The 21,470-nt window shown below is 39.3% G+C and overlaps 1 protein-coding gene across 9 annotated transcripts in view; it reads right to left on the reverse strand.

Moving 5' to 3' along the window:
- DCDC1 (doublecortin domain containing 1) overlaps positions 1 to 21,470 on the reverse strand; it is a 266,837-nt gene that overhangs the window by 131,505 nt on the left and 113,862 nt on the right. For all 9 annotated transcript variants that reach the window (XR_013979717.1, XM_080982413.1, XM_080982412.1 and 6 more), the window contains exons 10-14: positions 20,169 to 20,339; positions 13,658 to 13,759; positions 11,558 to 11,724; positions 5,889 to 6,014; positions 4,226 to 4,331 (exon numbers count right to left, since the gene is read on the reverse strand). Coding sequence is in view for 8 of the 9 variants with exons in the window: in XM_080982413.1 (XP_080838539.1) it covers positions 4,226 to 4,331; positions 5,889 to 6,014; positions 11,558 to 11,724; positions 13,658 to 13,759; positions 20,169 to 20,339 (672 nt within the window). In the remaining variant the exon portion in view is untranslated. The remainder of the gene's footprint in view (positions 1 to 4,225; positions 4,332 to 5,888; positions 6,015 to 11,557; positions 11,725 to 13,657; positions 13,760 to 20,168; positions 20,340 to 21,470) is intronic.

Genomic DNA, 21,470 nt, shown 5'->3' on the forward strand with positions numbered 1-21,470 from the left:
GAATAAGACCGGGCCCAAGACAGAACCCTGTGGCACCCCACTAGTCATTAGGATTGCAGCATTCTCATAATTTTTGATAAATAAATTTCTCCCCAACACCTCCCTCCTCAGAGTGGGCAAATGATTCATATGGAGACCTGGTCATAACATTTCATTTGAAATACAGTAGAAATTGGAGGGGGGGTACCATGTAAAAGCAAACTTGTGTAAAGTCAGAATGACTCCCTGGAACAACCCTGGCATAAGAAATCTTACCTTCTGGAGTCAGCATGAGATCTTCTAGGGCCAGGCATGGCCAAACTTGGCCCTCCAGCTGTTTTGGGACTACACCTCCCATCATCCCTAGCTAACAGGACCACTGGTCAGGGATGATGGGAATTGTAGTCCCAAAACATCTGCAAGGCCAAGTTTAGGACCATCCAAGATCTTGTGAGATCTTGCAAAGGCCTCCAGAACCCACATGTGACCTACATAGAACCCAGAAAGCAAGGTGGAGAGCTTTTAAAAGATCAAAGCCTCCAATCCTATCCTCCACACCTCATGAATTACTTATCTGCCAAGCTTTCTCTTTCATTTATCCACAAGTATACATTTATCCACAAGTACACATAGAAATAAAATATAAATTATAAAAATCGCAGCATATTTTATGCAAAAACAAAAAACAAAACCCGAGAGATTCACATTTAGCATATTTCACTGCATATGGACTTATTTTTGGAATAAAACTTTCTGATCCTCTGAATCAGCTTTAGCTATTACATTGCAAAAAGCAGTTTGTCTTGCAGCAATTGTTCTGCATTTTAACCCTACCAAAATGGAGTACAGTCTGCACTATATGAAGCTGCCTCAGTGCAATGTTTAATAAGATCACACCTTAAGCCCAAAACAAATGATTGTGCTAGACCTCTAGGCCAGCTTTCACTACCCAAGGACTGTTCAGATGTTTCGGACTACAAATCCTATTAGATCCAACATCACACACCCATGTTGACTGGTGCTGATATGAGTTGTAGTTCTAAACATCTGCAAGGCACCAGGTTGACAAAGGTTGCTCTAGTCAATGGTAAATGTTATGCAAGTTCTCACTGATAGATGGACTGTAGACAGACGCTACAGAAGTTACAAAACATTAATGGAATTTGAAGATGCAAATATGCATTCATACTATTAAACATTTTTTCCTCCTTCAATAGAGCAATTTTAAAAAATTGTGACATAATTAAAACTACCCTCTGCTTTTATTAAGAAAGTCCCTGTGTCCTCATAGCTGAAACATATTGAACAACCACAAGGACACCGTTCTAATGCTGCCGTTATCAACACAAAATGCCAGGAATATATCCCAGGTCACAGATACATGGCCTAGCTTTCTCAACAGTGATAAAAGAGCAACAGGCTGTAATTGTCTGGGTTATCTCTATCCCCAGATTTACGAATGTGGATTATATGTCACAAATTTTACTCTACTGGAAAGGTTTTGCCTGTCAATAAAAGATTAAATATAACAGTCAGGGGTTGAGCATTACTATCTATACCTGACAGCAATCTTAATGTGTGAGTATCCAGAACATGAGACTTTTGCCATTTTAGTGTGTAATCCTCTTAGCATCTTGTACACCTCAGTGAGCTTTAACATTAGGACATTTTTTTAAAAAATAAAATACTATTGGTATCTGCCCCTGTGCCTTGAATTTTGCTTTCAAAAATTGCTCCTGAAGGTATCAAATTACTATTCACAGCAAAGGGTTTACTCTCTTGAAACATAGCTGTTGCTGTGCCTTCTAAACACATATTAAGACATCAAAGCTTGACTATATTCAAAACTGGTGTTAATGTTTATGCTACTTAAAATATTTGTTTCTTTGGTTTTACCTCTTGTCTTTTATTTTTCTCTCTCAACACAAATTAACCTTAGTTATCCCATCCTACTTATACATATAATCTTATAGACTATAATTGTATACAGACTTTTGTATTAAAATGCTACTTTATCTGGAGTGTGCCTATCCAAAACAGCAAAGGTGTACTTGTTTTACTGTGCTACTGAGCCACAATTATGTCAAAAGCAAATCAGAAGCTAGATACGCCATGTTTATCTGCATTAAACAATGAGCTCATATATCCAAACAGGATAAAAGAGTGGGGTCACATTGGCTATAATTCCAAGAGTAATGGTCTACAACTATACACTTTTGTGTTTGGTCTCTGAAAGTAAATATTAGAACAAAAGAGCGAGGCACATCACCTTGATCCCTAAAATCACATTTTAAACAAATTTGCATTCTACTAACAAACAGCACTACCTTTGATGCCCTGAGAATTGTGCATATTTGAGGGAGAATCTCACAACTAGTTCACCAAGGTGATAGGACAAGGAAAACAGAGTCCAGTTGTGGAATTATACATGGAAGCAGTTAGCAAACAGCACCTGCTGGAACAAGTTGTCTCTTCCCTAGGACCTGTCCAGGGTCCTGAAAGATCTATCTCAATCACTCTTGCTTTCTGCTTCAGCTTTTTGTCCTTTAGTGCGTTGTTTTTCAACCACTGTGCCGTGGCACCCTGGGGTGCCTTGAATGATGATCAGGGGTGCCGCAGGCAACACTGGCCTCTGTCCCTCTTTCTTTCCCTCTCTCCCCTGATGCCCTCTTGTATATCTGCCTCCCAAAGGCTTGCACAGCTGTTTGTTGCAGCAGCCTTGGCTACAAGCTCCGCAGGCAAGTGGTGCCTCTGTGACTGGCTAGGGGGTGCTGGTTGCTAGGAGCTGAGGCAGCCTTGGAGTACACAAGCAAGTGGGTGAGGGAGCACAGCCCACCAGCCCTTGCTGTTGGGAATGGACAGACAAGTCTCAGGCCCCTGTGGGACAGTGTGAGGAAGCACCTCTCTCTGGAGCGCAGGGGCAGCTCAGAGACCATGGGCGATGGCAGCCGCTGCCCGGAGGACTCCCAAGGAGAGGGGAGAGGAGAGGACACTGAGGGAACACTCCACAAAGGAGAGTGTTTTAGAAAGGGTGAGAGGCTGCCAGCTCTGCAGGCAAGGGGTGACATAACTGGGCTCCACAGGGGTGCCGTAGAAGGAATGTAGTTGATCAAGACAGTTGTGGACTCAAAAAGGTTGAAAACATCTGCTTTAGTGGATTACATATTTCCTTCCTTACTGCTCCCCTACCTGTTCCAGGCCACTTTAGTCCTGCTTCATTAATTCATTTATGCATAGACCACCCTCTAACAAAGTTATCAATAAATAAAACAATTCAAAATAAAAATAAAAACAACAAAAGTAGAAAGAAAGCATAAAAACACAGAGAAGAAAAACATGCTAAAGATAAAGATTAGATGGCATGGAGAGAATACAAAACTTTGGGTGTAATTCAAAATTGTGCTAGCTTGCCAGATGGAATAAGCGGGCTTTAACCTATTGGATACCTATAAAAATATATTAAGAATATATTCTCTCAAAATTGAACTGCCTTCCATAGGATGCACATTCTAATCTCTTTTGAATCCACAACCCAATTCACATTCTGGATCAATCAGCATTACAGTACAAATGCATCTTATGGGGGGGTTCAGTTCTGGATCGTCCAAGTCCCTTTCACCCCATTCTGCCTCTGCTCCACCCTGTTTCACTGCCCACCCTGCCCCCTTTGCAGCACCAAAAATGACACGTTTGCGCAAGGTTGTGCGTGACTCTAATGCACACGAGTGGGGAGTCGCCTGTATACCTAAACCCTTGGAGCCACCCACACAGGTAGAGGGTGTGGGTGTGGAGAGAGAATCCCCTGTACCTGCAGAAGCTGTGCCCAAGATGGAGAGCTCAAAAGCTCTTTTTGCTCTTAGTAACCCAAGTAGACCAGATACGATAAGAGCTTTTAATCTCTCTGGCTTGCTTGTTGGGCAAGGCCTCTTCTCAATGCAGGCTCTGGGAGGCTAAAGATGCTCACATGAGATCTCACAGGAACTCAGATGCTACAAAAAGAGCTTTTAAGCTCCCCAACTTCCTCAGATTTAACTTGTACATTTTCAGTGAGCCTGCCTTCAACTGCATATAGTTGATAATGTGCAATTTAAAACACACATAAGATGTGGCAATACCCTTTTTATATAGATATAGATATATATAGAGAGAGAGAGAGATTGTGTGTATATTCCTAGAGGGCTGAAACATTTAATTTGCAGATCATAGAAAAAAATGGTGCTTTAAAAAGAAAACCCTCACTGCTCACCTTATATTGTATAAAATGGTTGTCTGACTCCACAATTTCCGAGGTTTGACATTCCTGATGGTTTGTGAATTGAATGTTATCTGGAAATCCAGCACAAGCTTCCCAACTGAAATGAGCAATAAAAAATTATGTCATTTGAGAAGAAGAGCCCTGCCGGATGAGGCTAATGGCCCATCTAGCCCAGGGCCCTCTTCTCTCATGGCCAACCAGATGCCCATGCAAAGTCCGCAAGCAGGACCTGGGAATTGCTTTAATGTTTCTTCCAAAGTATAATGTGGATTCTAAATCAGCTCTCTGCAAGTTTACTTAGAGCAGTTTTACTACTGTATATTGCAAATTTCTATAATTCCTTGCAGCCTTCCAAAAGGAAGAGGAGCTGAAACTTTAGTAGTCCAGGATTAAAAGATCTCAACTGGTGACAATTATTTGTATTTTTTAAAAGCCAACAATTAACTGCAAAGACATATGCAATCACGTTGCGTTTGATCCGAAGGTAGGTCTGCTCATATAGGGACAATCCCAGTTATTATTGTCTCTCTAATGCACGGCAATATTTTATTCCATATAAGGGAAGAGCTGCCAGTCACAGGGAGGGAAAGTTACACTACTGTGGTTGGCTCAGAACCTGCCTACTGCCCCTGACACTGGATGAGCTTTGTCCTGACAGCAATTGTATGCACAGGCAATGTACATCTTTCTGTAGATTGTATAGACATGCATTATATCCCCTCCCAAGGCACTCTGCAATTTTGGGCATTTGCACTGCTCATAGCCCTTTCATCATAGTGACTAATAATTGTAAGGTCCTAATGTTAACTGCATAATGTGCATTGCTATCAGCCAAGTGAGGTGAGGCAGTGGCCAATAGGAAGAGTGGCTTTTTAATGGTGGCACCCCATTTGAGGAATGCCCTCCCCAGAGGCTTCCCTGGGAACCACCTTGACTTTTCATCACCAGTTAAAGTCCTTTTTATTTTCCTCAGGCTTTTTTGTTTCAGTGTATTTAAATTCTTAACAGTACTTAGTTTCTGAACTTTTAAAAAGGAATGAAGGAATAAAGTGTGTGTGAAATAGTTCTCTTGATTCAAGTTTTTGTGACTATTATTTGATATAAGAAAGTGATCTTTTGGCCATTCACATTTTAGTACATTAAAAACATATGGCTCAGCTAATTTTAAATCAGCATTGTTTACAGCTCAATTCTATGCATATTTACTGAGTTCCACAGTCCTTACTCCCAGCTAAGTGGGCAATAGCACTGCTGCCTTTGCACTATGATGGGGTAGCCAATCAGATGTGGCCGTCCAGATTATCATCTCCCATCATCTCTGACCACTGGCTATGCTGACTGAGGCTGGTGGGAGTTGGAGGTTTGGAAGGCCACAATTTAGCTACTCCTGCACTAAAAAGGCACAATTCCTTATTCAAATTAGCCACAAATTATTAAGGAGAAAGTGCCATATCTTCATATCTAAATCATCCATATATTTAATGGAGGTTTGCTGAGTGTACGCCAAAGTAAATAGCAACTAATGTGTTTTGGTGCTAAAGCAAACTCTAAGTGTTTGCTTATAATAGTTATAGCAACAGTTGTAATACACACCAACATTGGAATCCCCCCTCCCCTACAATTTTAGTGCTTCAGAAAACTCATATAAATGTACTTGTCACATCCAGGCAGTAAATCAACTGTGGGATCCAGAAGTGTTTTATAAATAACTGTGGTGCCATTCTTTTCAGCTGCAGCCACTCTGTCAAAGGTCAAACTCAGGACAGGATTTACGGGAGACCTGAAAAATGGAAATATTGTCAAATATGACCTTTGGTGGGGGAGGGAAAATAAGCTGCAGAACCAGTCATTATATGTATATGAAGCAGCAAGCACAAAAACTGAAGTTGGTAAAAATGAATTTAGCAACAAGACATTCAAATCTATACCTCTTTCTGTTTGAGGCTGAGAAAAATTAGTAATCTCGTAGCTACTGCCCTATTGAAATTCCAGTGCTTTCATGTTGGGAATTAATTCTCACTACAAGCTAGCTTGTCATCTTTATTAACCTATAGGTTATAAACAGCAAGGAAATTGAATTATTCCTGGAATAGTGAGTCATCTCCAAGCAGAAATAATTGTTGGGGAACAAAGAAAAAAGAACTAAAACCAGCTCCAAGGTGATCATCTATGAAAGAGAAAATACAGTTGCATTTAATGAAGAATAGGGCACATGCTCACACTGGTGATTTTCTTAAACTATGAAGCTAAAATGGAGAAATGGGGGGGGGGGGAGGTTCTCCTTTCAGCAGAAACCAGGTAATAAGGGAGACAGCATTTCTCCTAGAGCAGTGCAGATTCTCTTTCTCTCAGTTCTACACCTTTATCATTTCTGAGGACCGAGCATAGTGTGTGCTGTAATTTACGAGGTTTAGTTATGTCAGAGAAGATCCATTATGGTTCTGACTTGCAGTTTTCCAATAGAGCAAGCATGCTCTAAATTGCATTAAAAACCTCACAAGACAAGCATCAACTGGTGAGTAGTCAAAAATGTGAAACAATTGTAAGAAATTGTTTGGTGAGGGGGTCTGTAAAAGTAGTTGACTGATAGTCTTCTTGGAAGAAAGGGAAAGGGATTTTCTATTCCTGGGAGAAGCTGGCTGGAGTAGGCCCACTGAGACTGGCACAACCCAAATCCCTAACTGAGCATTTAGATTATTGGAGGTGACAAACTTTGAAGGAAGGAATAAAGCTAGACTATAAGAACAATCAACTGAGATTATCTCTGAGCAGATGTCAAATCCCTAGTCAAACATCCTGTCATGCACAATAGTAAGTGATATAATATTTGGAAAATAAGTCTGGAGATTTTGTGAATATGCTCATAGATTCATCAATTCTCCACTTAAACTGCTTAAAGCTTTTGATGACTATGACAAATAAACAGGACTTTTCCTTAGAGAAACCAAGAGGTGAGCTACCTTCTGTGGAAGGTATGAATTAACAAGGTATGAATTGGCTGACTAGGCAGAGTCAAGGCAGCAGCCCTCCAGAAAGGACAACAGCATCATGATGAGGCCAGAATTCCCTGTAATCATGATGTCAGTTTGCCTGTCATGCAACCGTGGACAGAGTAAACAGAGAAAGAGGCTTGGAGGATTGAACAACGAGAGTCAGGAAAACTGTAAGAACTTTCACAACAGAGACATTTTTGAATGAAGAACTTTGTGGTACCCCAAGGAGAAGGTGGAAGCTTCTACTATCCTCTTACTCTTACTCCACCAAGGACAGGAAAGTACAGGGTGGGTTCAGTACCTCTCACCTGCGCACCCCCCTTTTTTTGCTCAAACTTCAGACACCCTATTCTATACTTTTATACAATTGAGACAGTACTAGGTTTTAACAGATCTGCCCGGTTAACTTGTACTTTTGGGTGGTAGCCTAAGACTGTGGGAGAGGTTCGGCCTGTATCATTACTAACACAGCTGTATGACATCTGAAAGACCAACAGACAAGTGTACAGATTTGGCAAATGCAGCTAGCAAAATGGTACCAATCAGTTTCATGTTTATTAAGTGGACGTGCTGCATGCAGCAGTAGAGTTTGTCCCACATCACAAAGTGTTCATAGGCTACACCACCAGCTACATCTGAATGCATACATATTAATAGCAATAGTGGATTGGATGGAACGTCTTCAGACTTAACGTCCAGTAATTCTAGCAAATAGCAAATAATTGCTCAGGCTACTAAAATGCTGTCTGCAGTGAATGTTTATGGCTATGATAAATGTTAACTATGCTGTCTGTGTGTTTGTATCACACTTCCTATAGAATACTATTTGGAGATGTCAGTGATTTCAGAACATGGCCAGTAGGAAAAGCTTATTTGCTGAAAAGAGGGTAGAAGTTGTGCCTGCTCCTCAGTGAGGTGGGTGTGTGGCTGGGTGTGCGCGCACACACACACATATAAGCAACACACACATGTAAGCAACATACACGCGTGTGTGCAAGCGCACATAGAGCTAAGTGGCTTTTTAAAACATATGTTGGACTTTATATAATATTTTACAATATTTGGCCATGGCCAAATGAAATAAAGGAATGAAATAAAGACTCAAGAATCCAAAACAAACCCCGCCCCCAAAATTCCTGATGGCGACAGAAGGCAGAAAACTTAGACCCCGTTTCAATGAACCTATGTCCTTTACAGGAGTGTTTTGAAATACTTCCTGCGGTGTTAACATAGGACAAAAGCATTCTCGTTGGAAAGAAGAAGACAGGCCTGTTTGAAACTATGTAAAATGGAGATAGAAATACAAAGTTTCAAAAGCAAGCTCCTGTGTCGAGAAATTGGTGCTAGAACATATGTGACATTCCCCGCCCCCCCAAAAAAACTAGATAATCTCCACAGAGATGAAATGACACATGTGAAGCAGTCTTTATGCCAAGATCAAAGAAAGAGTGAAGGAATTGCTTTTTAACAGGCTGATGTAATAATCAGAATTATTGATTATGATCAAATAATAAAATTCATGATATTTTATCTTAAGATTGCATATCCATATCGTTAAAGCTGGCATGAAAATAAAATTCTATAATACCTATTTTTCTACACTTCACGTGAGTCTGTACATTTGCTGCATTTGACAGCACCCTGTGTACAGTTATACTGTACATTTCTTCCTTATTTTGTCTAAATGGTTCTTTCATACTGCAATGCCAATTTTCAATAAAGCAGCAATGCATCTTGTAGTTCTGGGTCCAATTTGTGAAGCAGCCTTGTGGACATGACTTCAAGTTAATTTTGGCAAAAAGAGTCCACTATATATTATAATTTCAACCTCAGGTATTACTATTCAGGAGATGACTTGCCGGCAAACAACATTTCTGAAAAGACTCTCTATTCTCACAAGGGGAAACAGACACTCCTTCAGAGAAGAACTGCTGTTCTAAATCTGTGTCAACACAATTACAAGGATGTAAACTATACATAAGATACTTTATAAACTTAATAGTGAGCCAGATTCCAGTTTGGTACAAAGAGAATTAAATTACTCAAGTACAAGCCATGTTACTCCTTTTATAACTGAAAAATAATTCATTGTGAAATAAATAAATATTTTAACATGATCAGCATGAAGACAAATGTAGTTGTTGTTCTGAACTATATAAATATATGAAGAGTATAATCATTCCATTCTGCTCAGTTTTTGGAGTGCACTTAAGACTTCTGCTCTCAAATTGTTCTACTGTGACTGTGCTTACATCAAGTTAAATTCACTGCTGCTCATAAAATGTCAAACAATAGATAAGTAAACAACCTTTTACAATCAATCAACTATTGAAACAATGAATCATTTGCATGTTTACAAAACATAATGCCAAGAAATAATTCGAACATATAAAAATAAGGAAAAAAGCTATCTTAAAAGTATGATGAAAATAACATACTCCCCCCCCCCCCGCATTAACACAAATATTTTGTTCTTTTGGAGGATTCATTTCCAAAGAATTAGAGCTGCTGTTTCGGTTCACAATTTTTTTTGACAGGGCTCAGTATTAATATTTCTTAATTCAAATAACATGACTAACAGTGCTATAATAAATCACTACAACTGAACTGTATATAAGAATTCAGATAAGAAAAACAAGAGAAAAGGAACATTTTAAATAGAATAAATTGTTAAAACTTTGAAGTTTTATTTCCCCTTTCACAGCCACATTGATCCTTGACAATATCTTTATAAGACAATTTAAATTTGAGAAGACATGCCAGTTTCATGGTTACCATAATTACTTTGCAAGTAATCATTGAAGATACATTATGTGAGAATGGCTATAATTTGTGAGCAAATCTTAAGGTATGCAGGTAGGGTCTAGTCAGAATATTGTTTATTGACATAAAGGATGTCATTATAGAAATGAACCCTTACCAACTTCTGTATATCATATAGCATATATAAGCTACATGCTCTAGTTGCAGTATTCTACGGGGAATTGAATTTGGCAGTAAAGTTAAGGCTCAGGTATTAATTTTTTCTTTGTTTTAAAGACAGTGTGAGGTGGAAGAAAATAGCTGTATAATATTCATCTGAAGTGCTTAGTATCGTATTTTTAACACATTGTATATATACTTACAGCCTTCTCACTTTTCATATTAGTCATAAAAATAATTTCCCAGATCTTGAATATTACTGAGGCTACAATTCCATGCACACCTACATAGCAGTAAGCCCCATTAAACATTGTGGAACTTACCATGGCACAAACAAGCATCGGGTTGTGCTATGATTGTACCGATTAAAACAAAGGAAAGGGCAATTATATTGGGCTTTACAAATTTCTTATCTCTTTATAAATTCACATAAAGTGCCTGGTATTTTTTATTCAAAAATGTAAACAAAGCCAGTTGTAGAAAATGAAAAAGCAACGTAAAAACGTGGAAATATTTTTGGGTTCATGGGTGTGGGTGTATATTCACAACATAAATAAATAAAAGAAATCGTACATTGCAGGTATAGCACATCAAGTATCCTTGGCTTGCAGTTGAATAAATAAATACAGATATATCTTACTAAAACACTTCTGCCACACACATAAAGAAGTAACTTTTTAGGATATATGTGCTAGTGAAAAAATAATTCACTTCATGTCTATTGCAAGACAAACTCTGAAATACATTAATTTTTGCTTCTGGAAGTAACAATAATTGTGTGGATTTTTTAAAAGCTCATTTCCTGAAATGCTACAAATAAATTAACTATTGAATGGACTTGGTGCCTCCCATTTTTAACTATAGTTGGTCAGATTTTACAAGTTTTACCAATTTATTTTTCATTCTACCATCACTGGTGCTCAAAAGGTTAAGACTTTATTTGTGAAAACATAGAGCAGTAGTAGGGAATCATGTTGTCTACAGCTTCATAAATCTTGCTTAAGATCCTTTTCAATTACCATCCATTTCTCCTTTAAAAAGGGACAAAAAAATAGTGGAGTGGAAACAGGTCAGGGCAGTCTGTGACAATGACAGTGTGATGGGCTTGGACCCCCTGTGGTGTTTCCATCTGCTATCATTAAGGTGACTATTCAGACATGAAAAAATCCCTCTTGCTGTGCTGACAGGCAGACATCAAGAACTATGACAAGGCATTAAGACAGAAAGTCAGAGACAGAGATGTCATATTCCACAAACAATACTGTCTCAGACAAGACCTCTGAAATTTTGTTGGAGTTTACAATAAAAATAAAAGGGATTTTACTTGGAGGTTATCAAACTTCCCTTTACAGCAGTTTGACAACACAAAGATTGCTGACAGTCACAGAGCTAAACACTTTGCTCCTACCTGTAATCTTCACCATAAGAAACCCAAATTTTTTGCTCGTTCTGCAGTAAAAGTGGGTTTTTAATTTCTTGTCCAGTCTCGTCAAAAAGCCGGGTCGGAAACCGACTGAGGCCTGATGGTTTGAAATCTGCTGAATGTTGAAGCCTTTGGTGAATCATGTGCTGTACCTGGCGGTGGAAGATATAAAAAATAAAATGGGAACATCTGTAATAAATTGTTTGTACTCCATAACCAGTGATGTCCAAACAAACGATAATTAAATTCATATAGAATGTTAAAAGAAGTGTGAAATGACTGCAATGTTTATCTCAGTGTAAAGTAACAAAATGAGCACAGGCTTTTAACCAGCAGGGGGTGCAACAGGATTATGGTTGAGCTCTGACCCCTTGGCACACAAGCTGAAAGCAGATGTGACAGTTGTACAGAACAAGCAGTTAGCTTCTACATACTGTAACAAGCTTTCTTGATAAAGGTTATGTTTTCCCAGTCCACATTTGGAGCTACATTTTGCTGCTGTTTTTACTGAGCTTGTTAAGGTCTGACAATTACTGTGCTCCCCACCATCCTCCTGCCAAACCATTGATGATCAATAGCTGAACAGGGATAACGCAAGACTCATTTAACAATTTCAGCGCTGTAAAAATATACACTGAGGCATGGCCAAAAAAATCCCCCACCACTCAAGCCCCAAACCATGCTCTCCCAGAGAAAATAGCGCTAAGCAGTTTAATTCAGTGGAATATTTAAACAAAGTATGTTTTGTGAGACAGTTCAAAAATCCACCCTGAATTCATTTGAATTTTATACCTTAAAATATAAAAATTCTCCTTTTAAGGAACTTTTAGAAATCTATTATGTAGCAAACACTAGTACACTGCACATTCTGTGATCAATTTTCCATTTCATGGCATCGTAATGATGGCTCTAAATATAGTCACTTCAGTCCACATGCCCCTCCTAGTTGTCACTCTTCTCTGAGTGCAGAAAGCTCTTTCCAGTAGATTGGTTCATACTCTATTCTCCTTTGCCAGCTTCTGCAACTGAGCATATCACAGAGGCCTCAGATACATGACCATATTGTGACAGTATTTATAAAACCAGTGGTACACCCCCAGTATTATTAACAGCTGTTGGGACCATAAACATGACACAGTAAAATTATCTCTTGCATTAGTGCAAGAATTCCAATAATAATAAATACTCACAGCAGTTAAGGAAACATCACAATCTACACAACAAATCACTGATCATGTTCTTCCATATCTGGGATTTATCTCTTTCAGAGATTACCATATCACCTATGGCATACCATCATGTTACTCTGTCAATATAGTTATAAATCTCCTGATGTATTCCTATACATGCATATGATCAATAAAGGGGGGATATCAGTGGAGGCATTTGGCTAAAGAGGCATATTGGCTCCCTATATCATGATTTGAGGTGTCCCTCATTCAAATCTAAACTCAGTCACAAAGCCCACTAAATTTTCTCCAACAAGCTACTAATCTTGCATTCTTATCTCTCTTCCATCTGCAATATAGAGATAATAATACTAGTCAACTTAACATGGTTATCCTAAAGATTACAGAGATATTGGCTGAAATCTGGTGGTGTTCACATGTAACCAAAATTTATTTCCAGCTGTCCAATGGGATTTCCCTTTCTCTCCCCCCCCCCACTCCCCAAATCTGCTACGGAGGTTTGAGGGACCCTCCAGAGCAGATCTGGGGACTGCAGGTGGAAGGAGAAATCAGAGAATCAAAAGTTGGAAGGAACCACAAGGATCATCTAGTCCAACTCCATGCAATGCAGGAATATTTCACCACTTGCGTGGTGTTGGTAATGTATTTGAATGTATTTGATTCATTCAAAGCTCTTCAAATACAACATACTCTGACAGAAGCGAAACAAGTGAACAGTCACATCTCACCATTTTAATGGTTATTAAGTTAGCCTCTACATGTGAGCACAGAGAAACTGCAAGAATCATAAATAGAAAATATGCTATATGTGGGAACTGCAAAATAAATCCCCAGAATGAAAGCTTCAAGTCATTCGAATAAATGTATGCACTTAGGGAAGTATTTCCTCGCTTACCCTCTCCATAGCAGCACTGGGTTGGTCCCCAGGATTGATTTCCATTTCTTTTCTACTGATGTAAACAAGAATCTCCCCAGTATCCTTGCCATTTTCATACACCTTCAAAAATAAACAGTAATTAAGTAAATGTTATGCAAGTTATAGATCATTACAATCAAATTGGCTTACACTAATCAGAAAATTCAGCATTGAGTTATGAAGAGGTACCAAGCCTTCAGCTCTCACTACAAAGTACATTAGTCTGGTGCACATAAAGGTTTTTTTGGTTTTTTTAAGTCATATTGGATGCTTAATACTAGCTAAAACCAAGAAAAATGCCCTCATTCTACCAAAAATGTATATGTGTGTGTTTTCATAATGTTCACTTGAATTTTCACCTACAAATACATGGAAAGACTACTTGTCTAAAGGAAGCTTAAGGAAATGTGACCTGTGTAAATGTTTACCCTGGAAATAATTTAGGATTATTTTGAATGTTAGTTGTGTTCTACATATAAGACATTGCTGAGCAGTGAAAAGCATGAAAGAAGCACGGAGAGACTTGTGGCTGCTCTTCCAGTGCATGTACGATAGATGAAAAATGCAAGGGTGCACCCATTGCGCCTGATGAAGTGAAGACATTTTTATGCCTCACTGAAATGTTCCAGTTCTGTTCCATTCATTTTAAAGGAGCTTCTGCAAGAGAACTTCCTGGTGCATTGTGCCCTATGGGTCAATCACTTTGTCTCCTACTCACCCAACAGGAGAGGGACGCGGGTGGCGCTGTGGGTAAAACCTCAGTGCCTAGCTCTTGCCGATCGTATGGTCGGCGGTTCGAATCCCCACGGTGGGGTGAGCTCCCGTCGTTCGGTCCCAGCTCCTGCCCACCTAGCAGTTCGAAAGCACCCCTAAGTGCAAGTAGATAAATAGGTATCGCTTTATAGCGGGAAGGTAAACGGCGTTTCCGTGTACTGCGCTGGTGCTGGCTCGCCAGAGCAGCTTCGTCACGCTGGCCACGTGACCCGGAAGTGTCTCCGGACAGCGCTGGCCCCCGGCCTCTTACGTGAGATGGGCGCACAACCCTAGAGTCGGACACGACTGGCCCGTACGGGCAGGGGTACCTTTACCTTTTACACCCAACAGGGCCCTTGGATCACAAAGGGAACTCACAGACTTTGGATGATTAGCATGGTTACCCAATGAATTAGATGTTGGTCAGTTAATTGCATTATACTGAATAAATGTAAATCTATTAAATAACTAAAAAGAGGGGGGAAATACTTGGTTATGAGAATATTGACAAACCATTGCGATCTGTATTTTTTGCTGTAGTGCCGGAATGAGAGCTAGACTGGCAATGTCTAGCAGTGCAAGAACGGCTCCCTGAGAGACAGTGGGGAGAATGATGCCTGCCTTTAGAGGCTTTCTTGCGTCTCATGGAGCACGTGTTGAGGGCTGCTGTGAAAAGAGTGGCCAGGTGTTCCTCATGAAAGGAGAAAGAGAGGCCCAAAAAGACTGTGTTCTTCATCTCTTTGCATTATCTCCCTTAATGCCAGGGAACTCAAAGCTGCAGCTGACTGGGTTTCAGGAGATGTGGCCATAATACTCTGCATGAGACCTGGGACGTCTAAGGATTCAAGAGCCTTCATAGTACCAGAGGTGGGCCTTCCCAATCTTGCTAGCTTCCTCCCTCTCAGGGGAAAGAGGCAATACCTTTTCCCAAGATGGCACCTGCTGCCTGCATCTTTGTATACACTTATAGGTAAAAAGGTAAAGGACCCCTGGGTGGTTAAGTCCAGTCTAAGGCGACTATGGGGTTGCAGTGTTCATCTAGCTTTCAGGCCGAGGGAGCCGGCGTTTGTCCACAGACAGCTTTCCGGGTCATGTGGCCAGTATGACTAAACGGCTTCTGGCACAACGGAACACCTTGATGGAAGCCAGAGTGCACAGAAACGCCATTTACCTTCCTGCCACAGCAGTACCTATTTATCTACTTGCACTGGCGTGCTTTCAAACTGCTAGGTTGGCAAGAGCTGGGACAGAGCAATGGGAGCTCATCCCGTCGTGGGGATTCGAACCGCCGACCTTCCAATCGGCAAGCCCAAGAGGCTCAGTGGTTTAGACCACAGCGCCACCAGCGTCCCTATACACTTGTGTATTGCATACGCACACATATCTGCTCCATGGTTAGTTTGGGAGCACCTTTTAAACATTCAAAAGGCCTTTAACCAATCAGCTAAACACTACACTCATAGAAATTACCCATTTCTAGATAAAGGGTTACTTTTGACTGAAAAGTGCCAGTATATATTATATCATGCTGGTAAATAGCCACTTGACTGGTCACCTGTGGCAAGAATTGATGCTATGTAGCCAGGCAGGGAGTCTATATACAAATCATTGTATTCAAAGGACAATGGCTAATGTAGCTATGTGTGTGAAGGGGGCTAGTATAAAAAAGGGGGCTAGTAAAAAAATACTGTAGACTTATAAATGTATTTGCAAGACACTGCTATACACTAAAAAGCACAAAAGCTAAATACACTAAAAAGCACAAAAGCTAAATACACTAAAAAGCACAAAAGCTAAATGATTCCTACTGGCTGAATCAAGTCAACTGGAACAGCACACTGCTGATGATTTGGTGAGACGTGGGTTAGAAATGGGTTCTAGGGGTAGGCATATAGGAAAGTTTGCTTTGTGTCAGTTGGCACTGCATGACTACAAGTTAAAGAAAGAGCATCAACGGAAAATAGGTGTCATGTGCTGCAGCACTTTTGGCGATCTCATCCTTCCTCCCTTCTTGCAAACTGTGCATAGCTGTGATTCCCTACATTTTCTGCGCAGATAATTGACTGCGCAGATAAAAGAAGCAACAAGGACAAGCATCCTTAGATATTAAGTGCTTTTAGTCAAAGAGAACCTGCATCTGCTACATATACAGCTTTAAAAACTTATAGGGCATATAAAATAGCTTTCCTATAATCTTATCTAAACAAAGTGGGAGCCAGAATGCAGCCCTGTCTCACTCCCCTGGTCATCTCAATACAATCCGAGAGCTGACCCTGCAGCCTGGGGATATACATGGCCCTATATGTATATGGCCTGGGGAAGAGATTACTTGTATATCTAACCAATGAGGAGTTTATCAGCCCATGGCTGAAAAGTATGACCAGAAAAGCCACCTCGATTGGACTGTCACCATCCCTTTTGTATCAACTGGGCTACGATACCACCATTGTATCCCTGAGACAAAGGCTTTGGGACATCTCACATAGCAACCTGCGATCCAGATCCAATGTAATCTGTGGCCCGACTGCAGCTGGAATCCAGTACGGGAATGACTTTCAGTTAGCCTCATATCTTAGGAATTTGTCCGTACCCACCTATCAGCATTGATTTACCAAAGCTAGATTAAATGTATTTCCATCGGAAGTTCTAAATGGTAGACTGAGAGGCATCCCCTACCAGAATAGGCTTTGTTTATGTTCTCAGGACGTTGATTGCATGAACCATATCCTACTGCATTGTGGGCAATATGAGCAAGCAAGGGATCAACTGATCAAACCCTTACTAGCAAATTTGTCGGGAAAATCTGAAGCCTCCCATATTAAATACCTTCTGGAGGACAGGTCAAATGATATTACCCTGACTGTGGCAAAGTTTCTTTCAGAGGTCGCAAGAAACAAAGACCATCATGCTCTAGACATAACAAAATGACTCCCTCGGTCTCTTTCACCTGTTGTTTGGTTGTTTTAACTGTATCTTGTTTTGAAACTGTTTTGTGGGTCTATGGACCGCAATAAAGGTATTTGATTTGATAATCTTATCTAATAAAAAGTTTATATTTTACAATTTGCATACTATATAAATAATTAGCATGAAATGCCTCTTTTCTGCAATTGCCAGATTTTCAGTGCAGCGCTGCAGGAAGGCAAGAAAAATAAAATTGAAATATGGAATGTATGGCTATTTTTATTCCTGGTGAGAAAGAAGTCTATCTCTGGGGCAAACAAGAACAACAGGAAGACAGGAGATCAGCCAACTTATATAACATCAACTCCTATCCAGGAGTATGGAAACATCTACTATTTGGGACCACACTTTCGTTAGACATCTTAAGTCCATTATCACAGACTTTTGTAAGAAGTGAGATTACAGGAAGAACACTGTGGCTATTACTTCTTTCAGTGTTTCTACAATGTCTGAAAATGCTCGGGCACAGTGGAAAACAACATCTCTCTAGACCAGCATGTTTCCAATGCCAGCTGCCAACCTGAGAAAAACTAGTGACAACACACAAGGGCCACATTAGTTCCTCCACCACTACTAAACAAACTGTTAAAAGTTCTGTTAAACCTCACAGTAGGTGTTACACTAAGAGCCACTGAGCAGTACCTATTTCCTATATTACAGCCAAAACAATTTCCCACCCAAGTGCAGAGAAGCGAAGAGAGACATAATAACGCAAAAATAGAGGGGGATGATAGTACTCAAGCTGAACTGATGCTTTTGCTCTTTCTTTTGTATAAGTCCTGGGCTACCTTAAAAATAAAAGGCACTGCAATATTAAACAAGCAATGCCTATAAAACTTTGGTGGTTGCTGCTTTAACTTCTATACAGGAATAAGTCCTTCTCATCTGCTGTCAGAACAACTGCATGTGAACTCCTTGTTGAACACACACACACACACACACACACACACACACATCTTTGAATACAGCACAATGAAATCAACCCAAGTCTTGCTCTAAACCATGGTTTGGAGGATCAAAACCATGACTTCTGAATTGAGCCAATGTGTAGTAATGCAAAAGAGAACTTTGCAAAAAAACCTGGTATATAAATTTAAAGTTAGATATAAAATACATTCAACCAAAATGAATCACTAATAGGTGTGAAGTAACTGCAACAGTTAAGGTTAATATCTAAACTTTACTTTAACTTTACACTAAAAATGCATGGATAAATTCAGTTAAAACCACTGTAAAGGGAAATAATGAAGCAGTTTATATCAGTCAGAAATCAGGAAACAATCCTGAGAAATGTAATAGCATCTTCTAGAGCTTTAACATCTAAGCAGTAGAATACACACAGGATTTTCCAATATTCTGCACCATGTTGGTTGAAACAGCTAACCAGACCTCCTAGGAAGACTCTCCGAGTATCAGCTAAAGAGTAAAAGCAAAAGTAAAACTACAGAACAGTGGAAACCCTACAAAAATGAAAGAAATTGGAAATAGAATCAAGAAACAACAAGCACCAACAGGGGATATTTGATTACTCTCACACTGAGATGGACATATTGACAATATTGTTGTAATATATGTGTTATATTTGTTTTTCCTGTTCCAAGTAATCCAAGGAAGAAAGTAGTATAGCAGTACACATTTACTTTTCAACTGTGAGCCAATTAAGATGCCTTACATGATAAGTAAAGCCAATATGCAGGTAGAGGTTTCTTTAATTTGTAGTAAAATGTTTATATTTGCACAATGAAATGCACAAATCAGTTCATAATAAAAACAATACGAAATTATTTTTAGAAATAAAATCAGAGTAAAATTCAATCATAAAATCATATAGTATAAGAAGCTATAAGAAGCTATAAGGTGCTCAATAAGGTGCTCACTAAGCTATAAGGTGCTCCCTATAAGAAGCTCAAGGTGATGCAAATGGTTCTCTCCCATTTAATCCTCTCTGTAACACTAACATGACACAGTAAGCTCAACTATGGCAGCTCCCAGAGAGAAGCATGCAGCCATTTTTCTACACGTCAGTCCATTTTCCTTCCACACTAAGCAATCCATTCATTTGTTGCTAGAGTTTTTATACATTCTATCCACTCATCGAAGGGAGCCACGGTATTATCTTTCCAATGAATTAATATCAGTCTTTCACCAAAAGAGCAAGCGCAGAAACTTAATTTATGTTGACCCTTTGCCATACCCCATATAGTTGGTATATAGTTTAAAACAATATTATTATCTGGCAATACTACAAAAATTCTACCTAAGCATGTGCTCAGAAGCTATCGGCTTGTGAATGTCAAGTGTGTGGAGAGGTTTGGAGACTGAAGAGAAAGGCCTTTTCTCACACCCCCCCCTGCAGAGTCATAAGAAGAAAACTCTCTTTGAGCCCTGCATGAAGGCCTTATTCAGGAATGAAAGTACATGTAAGTTGCTGCCTGCTAAGATATGGCCCCTGCCAGCAAAAGCTACAATTTAGACATGTGTGTTATTCATAACTGAAGTTATTTTCATGTCTTTTTGTGCTTGGGTATATGTTCCTATGTGCAAGATGTAATGTATCCCTCTAACTCTTCTTTCTATATTGGATTAAAGTTTTTTAAAGTGTTGTTCTTATTAGACTTACGACTATTAAAAATGAAAATTTTAAGGAAGATATTGAAACATCATCTCAGATTAAGCAAAGTATAAAACTGAGAATTTACATTGGATATAATTGAATGCACACATTAAAAAAAACACAGATGGCCAACTGCAATAGCTGTTAAACTACACATACCTTTAGCTGCAGTCCCTGAGAGGAAACTATGTTTGCAGGAAGTTCTTTAATATGTTGGTAGACATAAGAAGCACATTGCTCCTGTTCCGCCTGTAACTGAGGGGCAAGCTTAGAGAGGTGACCTTTGTAGCTCTTGATAGCTGCCTGCAGTTCATCAATCAACTTGTTCACCTGAAGGGTTAAATTATGAGAGCTGTTAGCAAGAGGCAATTGTTGATGTCACACCTATTAGAATGTTCATTATAAACCCGAAGGAAGAGATGACATTTCTCTGCAAAGTCTAGCAAAAAATATAGAATATCTGTACTCCTCCCCCCCCCCCCAATCTAGCCACCTATTGTAGAAAGAAATATACCCAAATAAACACACAAGAATGAGCAGGCAAAAGTAATTAAATCAAAGGAGCTCTACTTTGTCCTATTTAAGGATGCTAAGATGCTTTAATATTGCTTGTAATTATTTTGAATTAATTAAAATGTATAGGTCATTTGCTACTAGATTAACACGTTCAGCCACTTAATGAATTTTTTAGAATGCATATTAGTAACAACAGATACTGCTTGGAGGCCTATGGGTAATAAGCAACTAACAAGTCAAATAATAGTAATAATAACAGTTGTTATTGTTGTTATTGGAGGAGGGAAGCCAGAAACCAATAAAACTGTTAATCCAAGAAAGAAAGAAATGGGGGAAATGCTTTATCAGCAAACAGAAAAATGCCTTTTTTGTATAGTGGGTGGGGTGGGGTAAGAGGACAAAGGATGTGAGGCCCTTCTCTACATCTAATCCAAGTTAGGAGTGAGTGGGTGTACTTCCTTTCCCTAATATCCTGAAGACAAACTCTTCTTTCTCACCTCTCTTTTGTTTGATTCTGTGGTATGTTAAATATGCAAAGATGTTTTAACAGTGCATGCAATTACTTTCAATTGATTACAATGTATAGTTCATCTACTAAATAAACATGTTCCTGAATTCTGTAGAACGCACATTAATAGTAACAGAGTGAAGATAAATATAAAACTCACATATAAAAGCTTGTAAATTTGTTATATCTGCAAAAAGAATTTTAAAAGAACGTTACTAAGAAGGGTGGCTGCCTAGAAAGGAAGGAAACAGAAGTAGTGGAGAGGAGTGTGTTATGTACAGAGCAGGGATGCAACATTGCCAAAGTGATATGTCTCATGTCTCAGATATTGCTTTAAACCAGATATGCTACACACTGCCTGCAGTTAGGCTAAGTCTGCATTTCAAGATATCTCTATTCTTGTTTCATGTAACTTTGACGCCTAGAATTCATTGGTG

Source organism: Podarcis pityusensis (genome assembly GCF_964106645.2).
Source record: "Podarcis pityusensis genome assembly, chromosome: 1".
Lineage (NCBI taxonomy): Eukaryota > Metazoa > Chordata > Lepidosauria > Squamata > Lacertidae > Podarcis > Podarcis pityusensis.